A 26,129-nucleotide genomic window follows, 5' to 3' on the forward strand; every position below is an offset into this window, starting at 1 on the left:
TGAAACATAATAAAATAATAATAAATAGAATCAAGTAGAATAAAATAGTGTAAAAAGGTAAAATAAAATAAATCAAAATAAAATAGCATAAAGTAAAATTAAATTAAATTAATTTTTCGGATACATTTGATATCCCAATGCAAAGGTAATCTTCATCAACTGCTACCCCAATTGGTAAGGGATTGTTTTGTTACAGTGCTAAGCTATTTTATTTTTCCCCCAATCCAAACTTTAATGGAACTCCAAAGTAAAGGACAAGTTTTATTGGGGAGTACCAACCAAAGTATGCATTATTTGTAGAATAATAAAGATAACTGTTTATTTTGATTACAGATATATATCCAGTTGACTTGGGCCAGCCGCTTACTGTTGAAGTGGAGAAAACTGAAGAAGAATATGAATAGTTTATTCTAATGCACTATTTTAAAATTTGGCATTTGACAATTTTAGCAAAAAATTCTTATCTCACAGGAACAAGTCGACAAACTTCTGCTAAAAATAAGGGAGAAAAATCCCCTTTAAAAGGAAGGTTTGTCTCCCCAAATATTAAGAGAACTTGTGAAGTTTGGGGAAGGAGCCAAATTAAAATCTTGGAGGCAACCAACCAGAGTGTGCAATAAATGGCAAAAGGAAATAAGGGCAAAGTGAAATTATAATATTGTAAAATATTACAATCTCTTGCCGTGTTGGAGGAATTTTGGAACAATTTGTAGCATCATCATCATTATCATCACAGCTCGTTCTGAGCCAAAGCTTTCTTGAAAACAATCCTCCATTCACCCCTATGTATGCCAACTCTTCTCCATGCTCTAACTCCAATATATTTTAAATCGTTCTTTAAGTTGTCTTGATACCCAAGTCTCGGCCTTCATCTGGCTCGTTCTCCCATCGGCTCTTTTCGGTCAAAAACTTTTCTGAGTGTTGCACCTATCTCTCGCCTGATTACATGCTCTATCCATCTTAGTCTAGGGGCGAGCTAAGGACCACCGTGGCCTTTTCAATTCTGACAGGTCCAAACAAGTTTTTTTTATTTATTTTTGACTGCTGATTACAAATTTCAGACAAATTTGAGACTAATAAAATTTGCAAGCACCAAAAACATGATAGTAGAAGGAACAAGATTTCTCCATAAAATAATACACAAAGGAACATGGAAATCACCTAACAACAAAACCATTAACCAGATAGATCACATCCTAATAGATGCAAGGCATCCTTCCGACCTCATGGATGTCAGAAGCTACCGAGGTCCAAACATAGATAGTGACCACTTTCTTGTAATGGCAAAAATCAGAGAAAGAATGTCAAACCTAAAGAAGGATAAACATAATATGAAACAAGACAGAATTAATGTTGATAATCTAAAGGATAATGTGGAAGAATTGTGGATAAAATGTAGAAACATAATAACTGAGAACGCATCGGAAATATTGGGGATAACCAAACCAATTAGAAAAAACGAATGGTTTGACCTGAAGTGCCAAAAAACAACAGATAACAAAAATAAAGCGTACCTAAAGACAAATTAAGCTAGATGCACAAGAAGAACAAAAAACGAAAACCCGATCCTAAGAAGGGGAAAAAAAGATTACATAGAAGAAAAAAAGGCAATTTGAAGAAAAGACAGTTAGAAAACATAGAAAGGCTAAGAAATCAAAATGACACTCGAAAGTTCTACAGAAATGTAAACAAAATGAGTAAAGAGTTTAAGCCAAGAATTTGAGCTGCTAGAATGAGGAAGGAAATGTCCTAAGTGAGACGGCCTTAATTTTGAACCGATTGATTGAATTTTTTGGCGCAAAATTTAACGGCAATTATATCAAAGAAGCAGATAACAACGTAGCAGATCAAAATTATTAGAATATATTCAACCCAAACGAAAGATCACCTATCACTGAAGAGGTTGCCCAAGCCATTAAAAAGCTTAAACATAATAATGCTCCAGGAATTGATCAAATTTGTAGTGAACCCTACAAGAATGGTGGCGACGCGATCAGCTCCAGTGTGACAAAACAAGATATATAAACAACTTCTTACAAAATACTAGCAAATATTCTCTACGAAAGACTACAAGTTTACACAGTTGGCATAGTTGGAAAATACCAGGCCGGATTTACTCCAAAAAAATCAACAATTGACCAGATTCATTCAATAAAACATATCCTCGAGAAAACAATAGAATTTAAAATTGAAACCCATCACCTACTCGTCGACTTTACAGGGAGAAAATTCTCGATCCTTTGAGATAAAGGATGGACTCAGACAAGGGGATGCCCTGGCTTGCCTCCTATTTAACATTGTTTTGGAAAAGGCAGTCTGAGACACACGGATTAGAGATGGCGATACTATTTTCAATAGATCGATACAAATCTTAGCATACTCTGATCACATTGTCATAATGAGGTGTAGCAAGCGAGATGTTGAGCAGGTCGGCCTAGTCATCACTGAAGACAAAACCAAGTACATGTTGGTTACATAGGATCCTATGGCAAATGAGGAACGAAAAACAGCATTTGGAAGTCATATCTTCGAACGTGCTGACAGCTTCACACACCTTGGCTCGCTAGTAACTACTACCAATAAAACAAGCGAAGAAATTAAAAGACGAATAATTCCTACAAATAGGGCATACCATGGACTCAAAAAACAATTCCACTCAAGAAATGTCAAAAGAAAAACTAAAATTATTATATACAAAACCCTGCTGAGGCCAGTACTCACATACAGGGTGGAAACATGGAATCTAACGCAGAAGGATGAAAGACTTCGGGAAATATTCGAACGTAAGATATTCCGCAAAATATTTGGAGATATAAACGATCAAGGGCAGTGGCGCAAAAGATTTAATTTCGAATTATACCAACTCTTTAATGAATCAGATGTCGTAACGTTCATTAAAACACAGCAACTTAGATGTGTCGGACACGTAATATGAATACCTGACAATCATCATCATCATCATCATCTTGGTGCTATAACCCTTAGAGGGCCTCAACCTTCTCAAGCTTTCTACGCCATTCTGTTATGTCCCTTGCTTGCATTTTCCAGTTGCCGACTCCGATCTTCTCGGCATCTTGTGTTCTTTGGTCTACCCCGTCTTCTCATTCCCACGGGTTACGCTGTTAGAATCTTTTTTATCATGTTCGATTCAGGGGCCCGGGCTACATGTCCTGCCCACTGCAGGCGGTTTCACTTAATTATAGTGGTAATATCTTTACCACCAAACGTATGCTTGTAGATATTCTGCAGTTCAAAGTTATATCTACGCCTCCATATTCCGCTCCGAATATCTTGCGTAGCACCTTTCTTTCAAAAATCGATAGAGCGGATTCATCTGTTTTAGTTAGCGTCCATGCCTCTGATCCATATGTGAGAATGGAGACTATCAGTGTTCTATACAGCCTTATACGAGTTTTTTGAGATAGACGTTTGTTAGCTAAGTACTTTGATAGACCATGATAACACCTGTTTGCAATTATTATTCGCCCTTTTATTTCCTCAGATGTGTTACTATTGGGATTAACCGATGTCTCTAGGTATATGAACTCTTTGACTGCTTCGAAGTTTTGGTCATTGATGATTAAATCTGCGTCAATATTTCCAGCTCTTGTGTTTTTGTTAGTCGCCATGAATTTGGTTTTATTTTGATTTATATGTAACCCCATTCGTTCTGCTGCTGCTACTCGCTCGGTTAGGATTTCGGCAGTTCTCGCCCTGTTTCTTGTTATAATGTCCACGTCGTCTGCATATGCTAGAATTTGGACTGATCTATTAAATATTGTTCCCCTGCTATCTAAATTAGCGTCTCGTACACCTTATTTTAAAGCGACGTAGTGTAAAGATCTGGTTAAGGGTTGATCGTCCACGCCTGAATCCTGCCTGATATTCTCCTAGAAACGTTTCGATATAAGGCTTCAATCTCTCGTGCAAAATGTTTGACAATATCTTGTATGCTGTATTTAGGAGAGTTATTCCGCGGTAATTATTGCATTCCAGTTGGTTTCCCTTTTTGTGTAACGGGTAAATTAAGCCTAAGCTCCATTCTTCAGGCATTTGCTGCTCAGACCAAATTTTACAAACAATTTCTCGCATCACCTTGGTGAGCTGCTCTCCACCGTGCTTAAATAACTCTGCTAGTATGCCATCGCTGCCTAGGGATTTGTGATTCCTTAGTTTTTCTATAGATATTTTCACTTCATCTGTCGATGGGGGTTCCAAGAGTTTCTCATTTCGGTATTCCAGCTCTATATTGTTAGTAGGTTCCTCTTCCAGCAACTCTCGAAAGTGTTCTATCCATCGTAACAGGATATCCTCTTTGTTGGTAAGTAAGTTACCTTACTTATCATTACAATAGTTAATTCTCGGTTTGAATTCCTTTCTAATAATATTTATTTGACGATAGAACTTTCTTGTTTCTCCGTGACTCATATGGCGTTAGAGCCATTCTAATATGTCATTTTCCGAGTCTCTTTTTTCGGTGTATGCGTTTTTCCTCTCTGCTTAAGTTCTTGTATCTATCTATTGTTGTGCTAGTTTTCCGTTGTTGCATGGTCCTAAATGCCTCGTTCTTCTCATCTGTTATTTTTTTGTAGTCTTGGTCGAACCAGTCGGTTTTTTCTTGGGTTCGGGATATTCCCAATGTGCTTTCGCCTGCTAATTTCAGAGCATCCTTGCAGTTGTTCCACATTTCCGTGCTTGACTGGTCGACTGCCCAGGTGTGTTCTAGGGTATCTTTTATTATGTGACTGGAACTGTTTCTCTTTGTTTTCATTTTTTAGAATATGTAAATTTTATTTTACTTGTCTAGTGCCCCTTTCTTTCTTGGCATTGGAAATTCTTTGTCGTTACTTGGCCCCTACCATGAAGTGGTCTGAGTCAATATTAGCGTCTCTGTAACTTCTGACGTCCATTAGGTTTGTAAAGTGCCTTCTGTCAATTATAACATGGTCAATTTGATTTGTGGTATGTCCATTTGTTGATATCCAAGTTGCTTTATGGATATTCTTATGATTAAAACATGTACTTCTCACAATTAAATCTTTGGAAGCTGCCATACTAATAAGCCTTAAACCATTGTTATTAGTAATGTCGTGAATGCTGTGTTTACCAATATAATCTTGGTAGCATATCTATTTTCCTATCTGGGCGTTCATGTCTCCAATGATTATTTTAATATCATTTTTGGCACAGTTATCATATGGTCTGTCGAGGTCTTTGTAGAATAGATCTTTAACTTCTTCGTCTTTTGCCTCGGTTGGCGCGTGCACGTTGATTAGGCATATGTTGAAAAATTTTCCTTTTATTCAAAGGATGCATAACCGATCATTTATGGCTTTAAAACCAATAATAAAATTTTTGATTTTCTTTCATACTAGAAACGCGGTTCCGAACTCATGTCGGTTCGGGTTGCAGCTGTAATATATATTATGTTCTTTTTTCTGCATAATGCCGATTTCTGTCCATCTCATCTCTTAAATGGCTGCAATCTCTATTCTATATTTTAGGAGTTGATCTTGCAGCAGCTTCAGTCCCGCTGTCCTATACATCGTTCTTACATTTCAAGTACTGATCTTTAAATCATTGTCCTTAGTTCGGTGCGTGGGTCGTCGTCTTGAATTCAGTCCGGCTTTTCTATCTCGAGATTTCATAACAATAGGTTTTTATGGGATGAGGGAGTTAGCCTCATGCCCAACCTCCTTTTCGGAGGACCATTTCTCCCTTCCTCGTCAGCCCTGACCCCACCTTCCACTAGGGTTGGTTACCCAGTCTCCAGTAGGGTTGCTCAGGTTTACCGGGGTTCACCCGTGTGATCCGGATCACACTTCTCGGAGGTGAGGAGAGAAATTGAGTAGGAGAGGCTAGAGGTGTTATCTGGCAGCAACACCTTATGATGCGCATCACTACTCCATATAAACTCCAATGCCATATAAACAATACGATTGCTAAAAAGCTAACAACAGGAACACCTATAGGAAGAAGAAGAAGAGGCCGACCGCGAATTAGGTGGTTAGATGGAGTTGAGACCGACTTAGGGATACTAGAGATCAGAAGATGTCAACACGTTGCCAGAAACCGAACAGAATGACGATTCATTTTAGAGCAGGCTAGGATCCACAGAGGATTGTCGAGCCGAATATGATGATGATTATAAATTTCGAGGGCGAGTTTCGATCCAAGTGGTCAAATAATTGTTATAAACAATTTAATTGTTTGTAAGGTTCTAGCTCGTAAACTAGATGTTACTAAAATCTAATAAAAACTGACACTCAGTAAAGTGATTCTTGATTTGATTTACTATGTGGTAGCTAAACGTACCGATAATTTTTTAATATGCCTCTTTTTTTATTTTCACCTTTTTTTGGACAAGAATAGTTCTTTTTTCTATAAATTTAAAATGTTAAAGTTTAAAATTGTACTTAATAATAAGTTGGAGCTACTTCGAAGTAAATATTGTTGCCTATATCGTAGATTTTACACATTTCTCGATGTAAGATCTTTTTGCTATATTTTTAAAATCTTATTACGTTTTTTATTATGTAATATTTTTAAACAAATCTGTTAATAATAGTTGTCCAAATAATAAAATCATAAATTAGCTTTGAGGAAATGTAATCTGTGGTAAAAGCTGATTTTGACATTTGTCGCTATAGGGCGCCCTCTGTAAATCTTGGGCTGCGACCAAACTAAACTTTTACCTGTTTTGTGTGGGTTTGTTGTGTTATTGATTGATTGCTATGTGCATTTAAGATTTATTTGAAGTGACCCCCTAAATTAGTAGTAATTCTTTTTGTGCAACTATCCCTTAATTAACGGGTTCAAATCGTTTTTACGGAGCTATTCCCAGGTGAGTTTTATTTATGAGATTAAAAGGGCTATCGTTTAAATTTGATTAACTGAAATAATAGATTGGGTGACCCTAAAGTTGCCCTAGTAACTCAGGTCAGATGCTAGAGTTTTGTATGTAAATATTTTGGATTGGAATTGGCTCACACTTGTATTTGGTGGGAATACAGACCAATATAGACTTTCCGGTGTCCTCTAAATTGGGTACTTTTGCCGAAAAGTCTTCTAAATTGTAGAATGGTTTAATTTTTGAAATGATTTATTGCTTAGTCTCTCTGCATAGATAATAAGCAGAAGTATTTGTTATGATAATAATATGACTTTTACAACTTACCCTACGAACTAGTCGGTATTGTTATGTTAAATTGAAGTACAAGTATTGTTTTAGAATAATTTCTTTCTTATTTACATATAACTTCAACAAAAATTAGCAGTATTTGTGATTAAATTGACAAAATATCTAAATACTTTATTTATTCTAATCCTTAATAGTTTAGACAAAGACATTTTGCTCTCATAGTATATTATTATTACATTTATTTATGTAACACCCTAACACAGTTAGTTCAGCAGTGTAAAGATAATATTATAGTAGATTTCAGTTTATTTGCTTTGAATGCTTTTTGGACATCTATGTTGTAATGTAATTATATAGTACCTATATCTACTTTCGATAAAATTATGCTAATTAAAATTATTTCATACAATTATTACTTGAAAAGTAGGATTTGAATGGATGGAAATATTGAGATGAGAATAATTGTTGATCTGGAATAAAGTATGCCCCTTCTGAAGTGGATGTAAAACTTTTTGAAGTACATGTAATATTTGCCCCAAAGTGTTATCTAACTACATGAATTATAGAAATTTGTCCCTGCATATTGTTGATAAAAAGCTTGTTCCAATACATTGTATGAAATGGGATTTCTAGTAGGGTAGGGGGTTTATGGCTATTTTTACTCTTATGTATAGTCTAACAAGATATCTAAGAGAGTCATGAATATTCAGCTCAGCTGGGTGCTATTGTTCAAGGTGTGAGATTACATAAATACAGGGCCATTTCATAAAACAGGTAGATCCCTTGTTTATGGAATTTCAGATCTGGCAACAACAGCACCCTGCTGAGCTGAATATTCATGACTCTTAGATAGCTTGTTAGTGAATTGTATTATCTATTACAATAATAATATTGGATTCCAGCACTACCAGTCTTATTTTCATAACATCTGTTCAAATACTGTTCTAAAGCCTTAGTCCAGTTGGAAGAGAGATGACATGATCAATACAATTATGAATAAAGCATAGCAGTTTTTTTGTATTTTTTTTATTAAATTTTAATAATAATTATGGAAGAATTAACAATCAAACACCATCATAAATATGTGCAATTGACTCAGAAAACAATAAATTAATTTGTTAATATCTGGTGTTAACACTCCTAGTTTGGACTATGACTTTCATCTGAGATACTCCACAAATTAGCATTTGAATGTATGTACTATGGCATCATATCCTACTCTTCTATAAACACAACACAAAATTCAATATAATTGGCCTTATCTTCTCAGGCATATTTAATATAATTTTCTTCTGGGGTCACACTGTTCATTGAATTTCCTATTCTAACTTCAGATAGATATTCTTTAACACTTCTGATAAAATGTGGTGTCTCATTTTCTTGCATGAAAAGTTAGAAAGTGTAAATATGAGACAATCTGGTCATCTTTATGAGAATTAATATATCTTCACACATTACAATATGACATTCCACTGATATTCCGACCTATACTGTTAGCGACCTATTTGCATGTTCTAAGACTGGAGCTAACAATATACTCCACAATCTGTCACCCATTCGTCTTTTCGGCACTTTCTACTATTGGGAGAATGGAGGGATGATATCATAATTTATTTGCAAATGTAATGTTTGTCCACTCTGTGTACGACCAAGCCAATCTTATCATCCAGTAATGTCTAAGCAACTCAGGATCCTAGCTGATCTGCAAATCCAGCTTTGCTTAACCAGTGACATACTGCCCACTTGCTTATTTTTCTATCCTAAACTACACGAATTTGATTTTTGATATGCTGATTTGAATATATTAAGTGGTTATGTTAGGTTAGGACTTCTGAAAGCAGTCAAAACAGTACTTGTTATAAGCATCACTAGTTTTACATTTTCAACAACTTCCAGACCTTCGTTCATGGCAGACCTTTGTTGAACAAATAACAAGCGACATAATGTTTTCACATTGATAATTTTGTCCTCCTTTTGAAAGAACTAAGGCTTTAGCATAGTAACACAGAAGCAATCTTTATTATAGTCCAGGCGAGATTATACACTTCTCCAAGAAATTAACGCACCACTTCAATAAATCATTTTTATTTGTAAACAGGCAAAGAATAAAAAATAAAACTTCACCAGATTTATTCTACATTTTATTAGTAATTATAACAATTTGTCTAATCATTAGAAAATGTTGAAGCACAGGAGAAAAAAAAATAAAACGGAAAATTCTAAAAAAATAATGATAAGAAAAGTAAACTAAAATATGAAAAAAGTCTTAATAACGAGTGTTTCCACCTCTACTACGTATAACAGCCTCACATCGTTGGCCCATACTTAAAATTAATTGCCGTATTTCATTTTGGTCTAGTTCTCTCCAAATCTAGATCAGCCTCTCTCCCACTTCCTGTAAGTTGTTTAGTTGGATCCGTGTCGCTCTTAATCGCCTACCAAGGATATCCCAGGGATTTTCAATCGGATTTAAATCCGGACTATGTGCTGGCCATTTCATAGTGTTAATTTCTACCTCTTCTAGATAATTTCTGACGATCTGTGCAGCGGAGGTCTGGCATTATATTGCATTAGTAAGAAATTTTCACCGATATAAGGAGCGAATGGTACTACATGTTGCTTCAGGATCTCCAATATGTACCTTTCAACTGTAACAGTTCCATTTTGTATGACCACTAGGTCCGTACGTGCGGTCAAAGAAATACCACCCCACACCATAACGGATCCTCCACTAAAAAATGTGATGTGTGAGAAGTTACACTGAGCATATCGTTCGTTGGGTCGTCGCAACACACGAACACGTCTGTCGTTATTGTATAAACAAAATCGGGATTCATCAGTAAATAGCACTCGTTCCTAGTCAGCCTTTAACCAATTAACGTGTTCTCTGGAAAAATGTAGTCTCCCCCTTCGATACTCTGCAGTTAATAGAGGACCCCGGGCGGCAATCTTAGGTGTTAAGTTGTATTCCCTAAGTCGCTGGCGAACAGTTTCAGTACTAATTTTTATAGCATGCACGTCTCGAAGCTGAATTTGTAGACTTCGATGTGTTACAAAACTTTGTCGAAGAGCAGAAATTCTTAAAAATCGATCTTGAATAGGGGTAGTTACCCGGTTTCGTCCTTGCCCTGGTCTGCGAGTATAATTCCCTGTTTCGAGGAATCTTTCTAACACCCGTGAGACGGATGTGTGGGACACATCAAATTGACGATCAATTCTTCGGTAACTTCAACCTTCCTCCGACAGTATCACTGCTTGGGCACATTCATCTCGGGTTAAATTACGTGATTGACGCTCCATAATGAACATAATTAACAATAATCAACAATTAAACAGTAGCTGAATAAAATTCGTGAACACTTGGAAATTAGTTTATTTAAAGAATTAGTACATTTTTTGCTTCTTTTGATTTTGTTGCAAAAAAAACTATAGCTTTAAAACACAGTCAATAAATATAGAGTGTACAAATAGCATATACAAGGGGCTTGCAAAATATAACATTACAATGGAAATTTTTATTAACGCTAATAAAATATTTTAATATTTCAAAGTGGTGCGTTAATTTCTTGGAGAAGTGTATTAACAATCATGATATGCATCAGTCACAAACTTTGTGCTTAATTTTTTTATTGAAAGAAATCTAAAGAAAATCTTAAAAGAAAAGAAGAAAAAGAAAATATTTTTGCCGATAACTCCAGAGATATTGCTCTTGCAAAAAAAAAGTGAAAGTTTCGCTATTTCATTTTACATAATTATTGTTTATTGTTTAAAAAATAGCAATAATTGGGAGAAAAAGTGAAAAAAATGGATCTTTTTGTTTAAATTTTTCCATCCCTTAAACATACCGTACAGCCTTCATTTTCCGCATATTATAAAAAGACTTTATAATACGATTAAAATGTGTGCTAAATTTTGTTTTTATCGGTTTAATAGTTTTTGCATAATATTTTTGCAATCGAGATTCCGCAAAACAAAAAAAAAATTGCAAATTTGCAAAATTATGCTGAACCCAAAAATGGCACTTTAAATAGTCGAAAAAATTTTAAAAATTGAAATCGGTCAACTAGGAGAGCCTAGGGAATTTTTTAAAGTTATAAACAATTTTTTGGCTTATAAATAAATAAAATAACTTTACGAGTTTTACACTTATCAATTTCAAAATTTGTACACTTACATAACTTTAAAAGAGGCTTCTTAAAAAAACAATGTATTCAGTTTATTGATTGTCGAGGTATCGAAGCTTAAAGTTGGCATGCATTTGCCGCCTACCATAAGTGATAGGGACGTGTACGAACTCATCACTATATAGCCTCCCATAAAATTATTAGACCCTCGGAGATATAGTAAACTGATCACCGGCATCCTTTGGAGATTGGTAAACTCATCACGGCAGATAGGTAAACTCATCACCGGGATTTTTGCCTGGTTTCTAATGCGAAAGATTGCCTCTTACCTGTTATACTTCTCGTTTATGTGATAATTTAATAAATTCAGAAATTATTTTAAGCAAGTTGCTTTAAAATTTAAGTGAGATATTAATATGTCTCACGGTGTGGCCTATTAGACGTATCTGTCAATCTAAATGGTTTTGAGATTTAAAAATTTAGTTACATAGGATTTCGATAGTGAACTTTAAAATGAAAATATTTGTCAACATGTGCTATTTTTGTTTATATCGGAAGTAGTACCGACTTCGTTATTTGATTTTCATTGCATTTTTATATTTCTCATTGAATTCTCGAGATAATTTGTTAAGCATACATTCGGTCTAAGTCTTACTGTTTTGGCGTTATTTGACTATCTTGAAAATAATAGACGATTTTGACTTGAGTGTGCTATTAGTGCATTGTAGTTAAAGGAAACTTAATTTTTTACACGTGCAAAGCTTTACATTTTATGGCATCATTGGCGGAAATTTTTGAATTTGAAGTAATCAGCAATGCATTTATTGTGACAGAATACATCAAAATGCTTAAGTACAGTTTCCTGTACTTTATCTTTTAATGACTTGTACAAAAATCCCACAATTAGAGTGCTTTTAAAAGCAATTTTTTTACATTTTTTGGTTAGTTTTCGCCATTATTTGTAGGAGTCAGATGAGTTGTTCATTTCATTTTATAAACATCATGACAACTAACCTCAATTAGTGTAAGATACAAAATAATTTTTATTCTGTAATTTGTACTAATTTTGTTAATTGTAGCACCCTGATGATGCAAATAAAGATTTGCGAAAGCTTGGTAGACTAAAAAGAGTACTTCTTTGTCCTATCTTCAGGTGCACACCCAAATAGTTGTGTTTTGTAGTCTAACTGATCAGCGTTGACTACAAGCGTTTATCGCTTTTTCAATATATATATATATATATATATATATATATATATATATATATATATATATATATATATATATATATATATATATATATATATATATATATATATATATATATATATATATATATATATATATATATATATATATCATCGGTAAGTCGGTACCATATGGAAAATTTTTTTATTTTTCGTTTTATAAAAAAAAAATTTATTCTCTAGTTCCGAATGATCTCGAACTTCAATCATCAGAATCAGATATTAGTATTCTTCAGTCATTTACGCGGTTCGTTAAACAACATGAATTTTATTAAGACTTAAGAATATCCACAATTCAGTTTTTTGACAAACCGCGTATACAACTAAAAAAATTTAATAACTGATCATTGTATTCTAAATTTTAGATCATTCAAAACTTTTTATGTAACATAATTATTTTATATAACAAAATTCATAAAACTAAAAATAAATAGTTTCAATATGGTGCCGACTTAATTGGATACCCTGTATATGTATATATATATATATATATATATATATACACAGTAGACTCCCTCTATAACGAGAACTGAAATGGCAGACTAATTACCTCGTTATAAGCGGATCTCGTTATATCCAACAACAATAATATTGTGCATACATATGAATATGTAGTTTTCTAAAACATTAACTTTCTATAGTGAAGCCATTCGGAGCAATATAAGATGCTAATAAATATTGTTTGAATGGCATTTTTAAAACAAAGTTGTTTACTTTTATTGCCAATAAAATGCATTAAAACAAAAAAGAGTTGTTTACTTTTACTGTCAATGATATATGTTAAAACAAAAAATCTGTATTCTGTAAATATGTATAAAGCGTATAAAGTTATTTTGTCATTTTTGACTGCTTTAAATTGTCCAGTATTCTATCTATCATATTTTCTAAAGATGTGAAACAGTTTTATGCTTCTTCATTTGCATTTTGTCCTTGGATAAAGTTTCTGACAACCTTTAAAACACTTTCCACATCTTGTCTATTAGGACCATTATTGTTAGGTGTAAATGGTCAACCCAATACAATGACACTTGTGAATCATAAATTTTACATTTCCGACTAAGAATTATAAATTGTAAGAGGTTTATTGCGGGCGGCCCGCAGTTAAAAAGGGTATTTATTTATAGCTACGGCCGGGATAAAACGTAAAAATCACGTTTTGCAATCTTATTTTCTCTCGTTATAAGCAAATTTACCTCGCTATAAAGGGTTATAGTTCAATAGAAATTTCACGGGACATCTAATGTACCTCGTTATAAGCGAAACCTCGTAATAACCGTGTTCGTTATTAAGGGAGTATACTGTATATATATATATATATATATATATATATATATATATATATATATATATATATATATATATATATAAACAATGTGACTTTAACAAATTAATTAGAAATCTCAAAATGTAATATCAGAAAAGGTAATCTACAGTAACAAAGTAATATTATGCCTTGCCTACAAGAAACATCTTATATAGTTAACTTAAAGAATTTAATTACGCTGATTTTTTTCTGTTTGATCAGAATGATTCGCGAAAACCAGTGCGAAACAACTAAACAAAATCGGTATAAAATTTCTACTCACCAGTTGTATGACATTTAGCCTTAGACCCTTTCGTCGCACAAGTCCACAAAAGGCAATTCGATCTTTTTAGAGTCTTTCGCAATTGAAATTTGAAATTATTGATTACCATCATTTTTTGTCCGCGTTGGCTCAGGACGTAATCAATTAGCAGTTCACTATCCATGTTGAAGAAACAAGGGCAAATGAAGAGAAATTTTTCTTTTATTCCCAAATAAAAACCAATAAATTGCAGTTGCATTTAAGACATCTGGATTTGGATTATTCTGTGAAATTACCAAAAACTAGCCGTTTGCTGGGATTTTATGGTCTATACCTGATCCGGTGTGCAGGTAGGCCAGTGATCAGTTTACCAATCTCTTAGGGTCTATTTTGAAAACCCTACTTTTATGGCGGTGATGAGTTTGTACTATGTAGTAGGGTATTTATGGTAATTGGTGATGAGTTTACGTGTACCCAGTGATGGACGGCTCGTTTTTAAACAAAAACCCTTGTCGGTTTCGTGTAAAAGGCTAGCTTTAAATTCCCTAGGCTCTCCTAGTTGATTTCAACAATTTTTCAAAGTCCGTTTGAAATCAAACAATTTTCGACCGTTTAAAGTGTTTATTTTGAGCCTAGCTTCATTTTGCAAATTTACAATTTTTTTTGCGGACCCTAGATTGCAAAATGATTATGCAAAAACTGTTAAACTGATCGTAATGAAAGTTAGCATACGTTTTAGCACTATTATAAAGTTTTTCTGGTCGAAATATGAAGACTGTAAGTTATGTTTAAGTGGTCGAAAAAATTATAAGGAAAAACTCTACTTTTTGGCAATTATTTGCCCAATTATTGCTATTTTTAAACAATGAACATTAAGTTTTCAATTTCTAGCTAGTCAAATATTATGTAAAATTGAAAAACAAAACTTTTACTTTGTATAATTTTTTTTATCAGAGCAACACCTCTCGAGTTATATGCGAAAATTTGGGCGCATAAACCAAACATTTTCGTTTTTTTTTTTCAGATTAGAAAATTAAGCAAAAAGTTTGTGACTCGTGCATATCGCGATTATTGATACAAGATACAGCTGGTTCCTAAAGATACGACTCTTAAAGCGTATTTTGTAGAAAATACAGATTAAACAGTGTATTTTGAAGGATAAATACTTATTATTTACATACTTCACCGTCACTGCCAAATCTTACAATTTGTCAGATAACTTATTCTTTTCAACCTCAAAAAATGGCTCCACATGCTAGCAAAGAACTAAAAGCAATAATTGTAACGAAATTAGAAGACGGTTGGTCTCTATCTGCCATAACTAACCATTTTAACGTAAGCAGAACCAGTTTTTAATATTAATAAAAGATGGAGAGAACAAGAAACTCTCGGCAAGGTTCTGGAAGACCAAAAGTATCTACCGCTCATGAAGATCGTACGCTTTTGGAGAGATTAGAAGAGAATCCTTTTGAAGATGCGAAAACTGCAAAAATTATGTCACGGTTTCCGGGAAGAAAGACAACAACTTGGCGCAGAATTAAAGCATTGCGTTTTAGGTACCGAACTGCAGCAAAAAAAAGCTGTTTCAAAACAACAGAAGAAATCAAGACTTATATTTACTTTAAACCATCAGCTACAAAATCAAGATTTTCGGGACAGAGTAATATTTACAGATGAGAAATTTTTTCAATCTTCTAAAAAGGGTAAAATTGGGATGTATAGACCGGATAATAATAGATTTAATCCTCTATATGTTGATAGATATCGAGCGGCTGGTCATTTTAGCGTCAATGTATGGGGATTGATTTCATCTAAAGGAGTGGGAATGGTATGGCGTATTAATGGCAGGTTTGTTGAGCAGACTTATCTGAATATTCTAGAAAACGTCATGTTTCCCAGTGTAGAAAAGTTGTATCCAGAAAATAATTTTATCCACTAACAAGATAATTGTTATGTTTACACTGCAAATATAATAAACCAGTGACTCCAGAATAACAACATCGAAACCTTACCATGGCCCACCTGTAGTCCAGATTTAAACCCAATCCAGAATGTGTGGGGGGCTATTATAAAATGGTTGTATCGGCGTAACTTTATTCCTCAAAATGTTGAAGAGCTGTGGCACGGTATACAACAGGTGTGGGGAGAGCTCTCTGAAGAATACAATTTCATAGTTCCTTTCATGCAGTTGGACCGAAGACTACAAGCTGTTATCAATGCTGATGGAGATATTACAAAATATTAATTTTATTTTTACATACCTAAATTTAGTATAGTTTTTGTCTTCCAAACCCTCGCTTTCCTTCGAGAGTTTCCAATCCTATTCATTTTTTTATTAATAGAAAAACTGTGGTTCTGCTTATGTTAAAATGTTTTGCTGCCTCTGATAGTGCCCAGTTATCTTTTAATTTGGTTACAATTCTTGCTTTAATATATTGTTGAGTTAAGTCGTTTGTTTTATTCCTTAATAATAATAAAAATAATAACAACAACCGTATTTTATGTAAAAACTATCATTTACATACTCTTTATAAAAGGCAGGAATTCAAAATAATATCAAAATTTAGACCTTAATAATTATTACAATTTATCAATTAACATATGTAATCAACTGTTTGTTGTTTGTTTCTATTTTATATTTCTCTATTATAATAAATATAATGTCAGATCAATCAAATACAATGCTCAAAATGATCAAATCTTACTAAGAGCCGTATCAATTTTTGTTAGGAACCAGCTGTACATCCTGCAGTGATTCCAGCAAAAAATAGACTAGATAATGTGAATTAATAGAGTTTGAAGGAGTAATTCAAAATTTTGTACGGTGTACTCACTGTACAAAGATACTGCGATATATTTCCAAAAGCAGGACAGCGAGTCTCTTATAACAGAGCATAAATGTTCTCATTCTCTTTCCGCTAAAAGCAAAGCATACAGTCACCTAGTTCCAATTTTACATTTTATGTGATTTTGAAGTGTCTGATAGTATATTACATTGTGGAATTTTATTTTCTATAAAAAGGACATAAGTAAAACTCTATTTATAACAATAAGATAACTTAAAAATAAACAAAAACAATTTATTTTGTTACACTCAGTAAGAAGTAGTAAAATACACACGCTATTTTTACAAATTTTACAAAAATATTTTGATTTCTGGTCGTTACCACGGGGATGTGAATTACATCTGCTTCTTTTGGTTTCGATAGGCAAAATTGCTTTTTCTTCTTCGTCTTTCCTTCTTAATTTACAATCCCTACTTTATTTTCTTGGGAATATTTTTATTTTCTAGCCTTTGCGATTGATAATCCTTTAGCAAACGCATGCACATTTTTTTTTTCAAAAATAGTCGACTACGCCTAACTTTGGTGTTGTTCATGCGATAAATCGCAAATGCATTTTCTCAAAGCTTTTTTCATTTCGCGCCACAAAGTCTCTATCGGGGACAAGTCGGGACTGTTAGAAACCCATTCCAGATGTGATATGCCATGGTCTTCGATCCATTTTAAACTCTTTTTTGAGGTACGACAACTTGCGCCGTCGCGCGTCGTGTTGAAAGACAAAATCTTCCGCTGATGTTAAACGGTGTTCCATAATCGGTAAAAGAGATTCTTCTAAAATATTCAAATATTTGTCCTTGTCTACGATCCCATCGAATAAATGTAACTTTTCCACACCATTAGATGACATGCTGCCCCAGATCATGACAGATGCAGGAAATTTGACTTTTCTCTTTAGACAGTCGGAATGGAAAGCTTTATTTTTCCTGCGAATGACGCGACTCCTACTGTCTCCAACACACACTTCAAATCTGCTAAAATCACTACATTATATTGAATCCCATAGCGACTGAGTCCAATCTTTATGCTCTTCTGGCCATCTTAGTCTATTTTTCTTCTGTTGTAATGTTAAAAGTGGCTTTTCCTTAGCCTAAAATAAAATTAATGTTATTAAAAACAATTCGTACTCATTTTTTCAAATATAAAACTTACTTTGTAAGTACCAAATCCTAATTTATGGGCCTCTCGGTGACATGTTGCTCTAGAAACGTGTCTTCCAATAACATCACTTCATAAAACGCTTAACTCCATATAATTTGCTCGTCGATTTTTCACTATCCGTCTTAATGCCCTTCGATCTGCTTCGGTTATTTTACTTTTTCTTACAGTTCTAGGTTTTGTGACGACCGAACCTGTAGTTTTGTATCTTCTGACTATATTTCTTACACTATAGCGTGACAATTACAACATACTCGCGATTTCCGAATTGAATTTTCCAGAATTATTTGACATTAACTGACAATATTATTGTTTTGATGTCATTTTTTCATAGCTACTTCTGGATTTAACGTAATTATGAAAAAAATCAACGTATGTTGACATAAATGAATGCATAGCCAGGGTTTAGTGAAATACATTTTTTTTATTATTGAAAATAAATAAAAAACCATAAGGGTAATGTTTTTAATAAATATTAATAAAAATGCAATATTAATTAACATGAGAACTTATAAAAACATAAGAGAGTATAATTTGTTTATGGTGATCGACTTGACTGCAAATTCCATAGGTGGGCCAACTGATATGGTTAGGGGGTCGTACAGACCAATATATTGTTGTAAATTTATTAATTATAATCTATTCTATTTTATTTATTAATTCTTTATTAAAAGGTTCTTATCTTAATTTATTAAAAAGCACGATAATTTATATCAGTTTATTAACCACTAATAATACATAATTTATTTTATACGAACGCTACAATTAGCTCAAAAGCTCCGTTATTATATATAAAAATACAACTGGCCTAGAATTCAGGAGAATACCTCTGATTTATACTAGAAGGTAAATCCGGGTCATCGTCCGACCGGTTTCTGAAAAGTTCCGTCTCAGGTAAATTTCTGCCAGCTAATCGAAGGGTCTCGTAAAATCTAAAACCTATAAGTGAATAAACAAGATGTTTACAGGTTTTTAATATGACTCATATTTTTACATAACAATATGAAAAGTCTACTCTTTTTGCAAAATGTTTGCAAAATGGAGGTACTTTAGGATTGTAAACTTATTTTAATAATAAACACTTTCAACTATCCATTCTCAAATTTTCATCCTTGATTTATTTTGGGTTGTGCCAAAATATTGTGCACATTGACTGGGCTATAATATTATTTTGTATAATTGTTTTATTGAATGGCATACCAAATAATTTTTAAATTTACTGTAATAAATGTTAATTTAAAACAAATATGTCAACCGTAACAACATAATCCAAAAAAAAACGATAAAATTACTAATGAAATATACATTAGATTCCATAGGTCGCATACCGATAACATAGGCTTATAATTGCACGAGTATTATTCTTTATGCAAGGCACTGCTATTTTCAAAGTCTATTATAAGTTGTTAGTTCATTACAATATGGTAATGGCATGAATAGTATCTACACTCACTGGACAAACAGTAAATGAGTCTATAAAGTTCATTAACCGTTTAAATTTGCACAAACAACAAAAAACTGGAGTCCTGTCAAATAAACAACATCCATTTTATTCAATTATCCAGAGCTCTCTAACTCTCTATAAGTCGAACATCAAGAGATACACCAAAAAATTGGAGTATTAGGGATTTATGCGGATTTGGATTCGACATAAGAGATTTATTCCTATAGCCTCCCTTTATACTGCTATCTCTTGGGCCTAAGGTATACAAAGAAGGTAACAGGCCAGGCTACGCTTCAACCGTCCATTATTACCCTGATTTTACCCAAGGTACTCATTTTATTCAGGCTGAGTCGATCTGGGGCCTGTAGATATTTAAAAATATCTAAATGTTCTCCCAGACTCCCAGATCATTCGATCATAGACTTTCTGCGAGGAAGTTACAGTCTGTCGCCTGAGCTGTCCGGCCCTTTTATTTCAAAGCATTCTTAAAATAAAAAATATGGCATTAAAAAGTAGTCAGTAAAAAAGTATTCACTTCTGCTCGTGCCTTTCTTATGGAAACTCATGGAGCGCATGTAGTATTATTCAAGTCTTTATGTCATCTAAATAATTAGTATCGGTTTTTTGAGCTACTGAATCGATAAATTCGTCGTCGAATAATTTCACATCAGTTTTTTTTAATGATATAGCCATTAGTCATTCAGCCAGTTGCAATAGATTCTCTAATCAGGCAATTACACAATTCTATCCATAATACAAAACTTTACATCAGTTATAACTCTATCATCGCACGTACCAAAAGTCCTCAAAGGATATTCCTGATTTAGACACCACTGTATTCCATTCTGCAGTAGGTGAAATAAAAATACCTTCGGTTTCAGCCAGGTTTGGCAAAACCTAGTTTTTTTCCAAAAAACAAAAAAAAAACAGGTTTTTTTGATACAAAGTATTATAAGTATAAATACAAAAAAAACTGATTAAGACAACTTTTATTTTTATTTACACACACACAAAATTAATATAACCAAAAAACATAGATTATCGTATATAATATCATAAGAAAGAAAATTTTGCCGGCAATGTTTTCGACTGGTATGAAAGTTTGTTTCCTGGCAATTTTCGTGAATTAAATTTTGACAGTTAAAACGTGTCAAAATTTCATAAGCGAAAATTGCCAAAAGGCAACAAAATTGAATAAAACCAGAAGAAAATTTTGGCGGTAAATAATTTTCTCTCGAATGGTATTCGACAAGACCATTTCACGAGACAATTAATGCACCATATCAACGAAACATAATCTTTATTTATTTGTTAACAATATTAAATGTACAATTATTTTAAGCTATTGTAGTTAGCCCATTCTTTCCTACCAAAGCATGATTTTGTGTATTATTGACCTGTAGCATTTGGGAACTCGAAGGTCCAGCTTCATTTGTTGTTCTGAGATTTTCGATCAACTTCTGGTGGTGACTGGAATCCAGCTGCAGATATGGTTTTAGAGAGCTTGCATTTCAGTGACCCGTTAATTTAATTAACTCCTGTTCAGAAACACCTTACTTGAAAACACAGCTGAAGATCGATAAGAATGGTTTGTTATTTTATGTTTTTTTGTGTCTATTCCAATTTTTTCAGCTGACATTTTTGTCCACTTAGATACGGTGTTGATTCCAAGTGGACAGTTTTTGAACCAAGATCCATCCTTCCAGTTGGGGTGAACGGTAAGAAAGAGTCTGTCTGATAAAATCTTTTTCCCCCTTTTTCCATTACTTTCAAAAATAATCTAACTGGGCATAAATTTTCGTTTGATGAATTTCTTATCAGCCATTTGCTGCTTGCCAAACTTTTCAAACTGCCTTGATTTGTTTTGGAAAAAATGCTGTTGTATTCAATTCATCCCGTAAATGCTCCCATAACATCAAATTCCTTCTGGAAAAAGTGAATTTTGCAGTTTACGGCCTAATTGCCTCTCCAAGCAAGTTCAAATAAGCAAAGGTGAAAAAACTTTTTTTTGTGCTCCATCGGGGGTTTCCTCGTCGTAGCTTTGGATAATTTTTAATAGTTCTTCGGTGGATAATGCTTTTGAACTGAGGTTTCTTTTTTCTTGAACACTTTGAAGCTGCCTTCGCTTGATATTTCTGGCCAATCTTACATATTTGAAAGATATATCTGGAAAAGGGTCGATTTTTATGCAGTACTCTGTAAAATATTTTTCTTGTACCATATTTGCTGTAGTATTCCACATTGACTTTACAGACGAGTCTTTATAGTCTTCGCCATTGCCTTTTTTATGTTGAAGGCATAATCCTCGAAAATTTTCGCTAGGTCCGTTATGGTAGTACATGTTTCAAGCGTTAAATTTCTCACCTGTAGGAACTCCGAAAATTGGGTCCAAATAGAGCTTCTGGACCTTTGCGTGTTCAATGGGACATTTTCCGATACCAATTTTTTGATTTCTTCGCTTGACTGGCATCCAAATCTTGAGTTTTCGTCTGGACTCATTTTATCTGTCCAAAATTGATTACTCCTCAATGATGTTTGTCAAACTGACATCAATAGAATTACCAGACACCTTCATGACAGATCTGTCATCATTTTGTCGCTGAGAAATCACGGGCAGGAAGAAGTTTTGTCAGTAGGAAACGTGGCGTTGCTATGACGTTTTATCAGTTAAAAATAGTCTATTGAAAGTCATCTTTAAACGTCTTAATCTTTAAACATCATAAATCATCAGATATCTTTAAACGTCATAAGTTTCAAAATAACTAAGTTCCAAAATACAAAATTAGAATTTATTTATCTTCATTTTCTTCATTTGCGGCAGATATATTAAAAACTTTAAATAAAAACACCAGTTTGGAAAATGTTTCGAAGTTTCGAGTGCACTAGTCCAAAGGAAGAAAAAAATCTTTCAACGTCATCAGAATACGCTTGGGCTGTGTGAAGTTGTTCAATAACAATATTGGACAACTTTATAAAGTTGTTAGTATCAATATTTTTGTGGCTTTTCCACCACTCAATCGGTGTCACTTTTAAAGTGATACTGTTTTCAAAAAAATGTTTTTGAAAAGGTACACTTTTTGCCCGAAACATTATAATTATTGCTACTACTACTAAGGATTTCCACAGTTTTCACTGTCTTCCTTCACTCAACCGTTTTCTCCAATTTTCCCTGTCATTCCAGTCTCCATCTCGCAGGGTTCTTTTCTCCATAGCCTCGTCGATTTCATCTCTGAATGACCTTCGGGGTCTTCCTCTCTTTCTTCTTCCAATCGGGCTCCATTCTGTGATTTTGTTTATCCAGCGTCCTCTGTCCGCTCTTCTGACGTGGCCGTACCAGGATAGTCTCTTCTCCTCTATATAGTCGATTATGTCTGATTGCACTCCCATTCTCCGCTTAATCTCTGCGTTTTCAATTCTGTCTCTTTTTGTAAGTCTACAGCTTCTCCTCAGGAACTCCATTTCTACTGCTCTTATTCTACCTCTATTTCTCTTGTTTATTGTCCAGTTTTCGGACCCATATGTCAGGATACTTCTTGTCAGGGTGTTATATATTCTCTTTTTTGTCTTTATCGTAATGTTCTTATCCCACAACACTGAGTTTAGTTGTCTTATACAGTTTCTTGTTTGTCTCAGTCTGTTGTTTATATCTTCTTCTGTTGTTCCCTGGTTCGATATTATGGTTCCTAAATACTTGAATTTATCTGTTCCATCTATTTGTCTTCCCTCGTCTATCTCTAGGTTTCTCATATCCTTGTTTTCTCTTGTTAGGTATTCGGTTTTCTCTAAGTTTATTTCCATTCCGTTGTTTTTATATTCTTCTTCTAGTTTTCTGAGCATAAAGCTGAGATCTTCTTCATCTTGTGCGATGACTACTTGATCGTCGGCAAAACTTAAGGTGTATAGGTATTCGCCTCTTACTGGTATGCCCATTCCTTCGCACTTTCTCCTTCATGGTTTGAGTGTCTTTTCCAAGAATATTTTAAACAGAGTAGGGGACGTAGCACAGCCTTGTAGAAGTCCTTTTGTCGTCTTAAATGGATTGTAGGCTTTATTTCCACATTTAATAGCTACTTTGTTTTCTTTGTATAGTGCTTTAACTGCTTTTATTAGTGTTTGTCGGATTCCGAGATCATTCATTGCTTCCCATAATTTGACTCTAGGTATTGAGTCATATGCTTTCTTTAGATCAACAAAGGCCAGATGGACCGGTCTACCTTTTGCCATTTTCTTCTCTATCAGTTGTTCTAATGTGTACGTATGATCTAGGCATGATTTTCCTACTGTGAACCCTGCTTGGTCTTCTCCAATTTTTCCTATTATTTCAGTTTCTAGTTTTTCTTTAATAATTTTCCCGTAAAGTCTACCTACCGACGATATTATACTAATTCCTCTATAGTTTTCACATTTTTTCCTGTTTCCTTTCTTATGTATGGATGTGATGTATGCTTGTGTCCATTCCGCAGGTATTTCTTCTCCATTTAGTCCTCTTTCGAACATTCTATGTAGCATGCGGAATAGCTTTTCCGTTCCGTTTTTAATTAGTTCGTTTGGTATTCCTCCGGGTCCTTTGGCTTTTTTGTTCTTCAATGTCTTGATTGCTCTCTTAACTTCTGCCAGGCTTATTTCTATCTGGTCGTATGCCCCATTTCCTGCATGTTCTATATTCTCTTCCTGAAATTGGGGACGGTTTTCTGTAAGTAGTTCTACGTAGTATTCTTGCCACTCGTTTTCACTAATTTTGCCGATCTGGGTTTTCTCTGTCTTATTTCGTTGAAGTGCTTTTAATATTCGCCATGATTCTGAATTTCTTGTTCCTCCGATATGTCGTTCTATCTCTGTGCATGCTTGCACAGGCAAATATAATTATTGGCAAAACGTAAATTCCAGGATACTTTTCTTTTGCGTCCAGTGCTTTTGATGTCTCTTCCTGTGCTAAATTTAAGTAAGGAGATTTTTCCCTTGGGTCAAGCATATATGATAAAAATGTGCTTCTCTCATTACCATTTCATACCGACTTTTGAATTTTTTATTCACTCCTCATTTCCAATATTTCTGAAATTGTTTTCAAGCTCCTTTCATACACGTGCAGAATCAATTATTGTACATGTATTACTTTGTACTGTATCAAGTGCTACGGAAATGTATATATATATATATATATATATATATATATATATATATATATATATATATATATATATATATATATATATATCGTCCGCCTATTTTCTTCACTTTTAAGCAATGCTTTAATATAAGATCCCAGACAATCTCACATTGTATTCCATCGAACTTCAATGGGTACAACAAATTTTAAATTTTCAGATTTGCAAAATGATTATTCCGAAAAGTATTTAACAATACTAACTGTTTAGTAATATTGGTATTGGACGATTGGCAGACGTTAGCTAAAAGGTTTAAAATATGTGCAGAGCAGCCGGATGTAATCATATCAAGATTTAGTCGCTTCTATAGCAAGAGACGCGTTTTCTTTACGTTAGCGGCATTATCTGTTACTACTAAGCGAACTTTGCATTTCAATTCTCCCTCACACTTCTTAATGCTATCATATGTAATTGACTTAAGATAATCTGAAGTATGAGCATGACCTGACTTATCAAAAGTTTCCCATAAATAAACTGCACCAGACTTTGTGGTAACTGTAACGCACACTATGTGATCGTTATAGGCATTTAACAAACCATCAAAACCTAATCAAACATCTTCATTTTGTATAAACTCTCAAAATTTTTGCATTTCCTCATCATAAATATTGTCAAGCAAGTGTCCGCTTATATCTCTTCGACTAGATGGTTTGTAACCAGTTCGAAGTTCTTCTATGAGAACTGTGGAAGATCAACATGTCTAAATGGCGAATTTGTAGCAAATATATAACGTGCTATTTGCCTGTCTATAGCCTTCTTTTGGTTTGTACTTGTTTTGATAAGAAAGCATTCCATTTTTTTGCAGTCTTCAGTGCCTGAAGTATCATTTCGCTCCGTTTAAATAAAGGATGCGGAAGAGGAGAAAAAGAAAGAAGAAGCCCCATCAGAAGTCAGTTTCTTGAATATCTAACGACAAAAAATAAATTTTTGCGCTCTGCCCACGTACCGTCCGCGCGGTATTCAAATCTCTATAACTCCGGTAATATTGTTCGAATTAGCTTCAAATTTGTTGTGAATTCTCCTGAGGTACTATACTTTCATATGGGATAAAAAAGAATAAAAAAATCCCTTAAATTTGTTGTATGTCTGGACAACCATGTTCTATTTTACAATTTTTCTGTGTTTCCATTATCTATAAGATTAAATATTTATATGAACTAAAAACGTTAAATTTTGTTTGTTACAGCTCAATATCATCATGTCGAAGAAAAATATAGCGGAACAGGAAATAAAGATCAAGGATTCCCTATTCGAATTTGTTAAATCCCACATTCCCGATGCGGATTTGAGTTTAATCGATGAAATTGTTTTATCTTATGTTATTTCCGTACTGGAAGAGGTGGGATCTGATCCTGTTTTTGATGTAGAAGGTAAGTTTGTAGAGCAGTCATGTCAAACTATATGTCACTGGTGAACCAAAAGTATTAAGACCGTAGACTAGGAGA

The 26,129-nt window shown here is 33.8% G+C and overlaps 2 protein-coding genes across 4 annotated transcripts in view; both read left to right on the plus strand.

Moving 5' to 3' along the window:
- Nucleotides 1–26,129, plus strand: part of LOC140436660 (CUE domain-containing protein 2) — an 81,761-nt gene that overhangs the window by 4,634 nt on the left and 50,998 nt on the right. For 2 of the 3 annotated variants that reach the window (XR_011950299.1, XM_072525663.1), the window contains exons 1-2: nt 6,693–6,844; nt 25,871–26,054. Coding sequence is in view for 2 of the 3 variants with exons in the window: in XM_072525663.1 (XP_072381764.1) it covers nt 25,883–26,054 (172 nt within the window). In the remaining variant the exon portion in view is untranslated. Of the gene's footprint in view, nt 1–6,692; nt 6,845–25,870; nt 26,055–26,129 lie in introns of those variants that run through there. The other variant, XM_072525664.1, reaches the window with a different exon arrangement.
- Nucleotides 1,101–1,529, plus strand: LOC140435737 (uncharacterized). Its single transcript, XM_072524456.1, has one exon. It carries the CDS (start codon nt 1,101–1,103, stop codon nt 1,527–1,529), a length of 429 nt encoding a protein of 142 aa, XP_072380557.1.

The sequence above is a fragment of the Diabrotica undecimpunctata genome, chromosome 3, assembly GCF_040954645.1.
Source record: "Diabrotica undecimpunctata isolate CICGRU chromosome 3, icDiaUnde3, whole genome shotgun sequence".
In the NCBI taxonomy this organism is placed as follows: domain Eukaryota; kingdom Metazoa; phylum Arthropoda; class Insecta; order Coleoptera; family Chrysomelidae; genus Diabrotica; species Diabrotica undecimpunctata.

Excerpts from the sequence above, each read along its gene's own strand:
- LOC140435737 (XM_072524456.1), top strand. The coding sequence starts at position 1,101 with ATGATAGTAGAAGGAACAAGATTTCTCCATAAAATAATACACAAAGGA.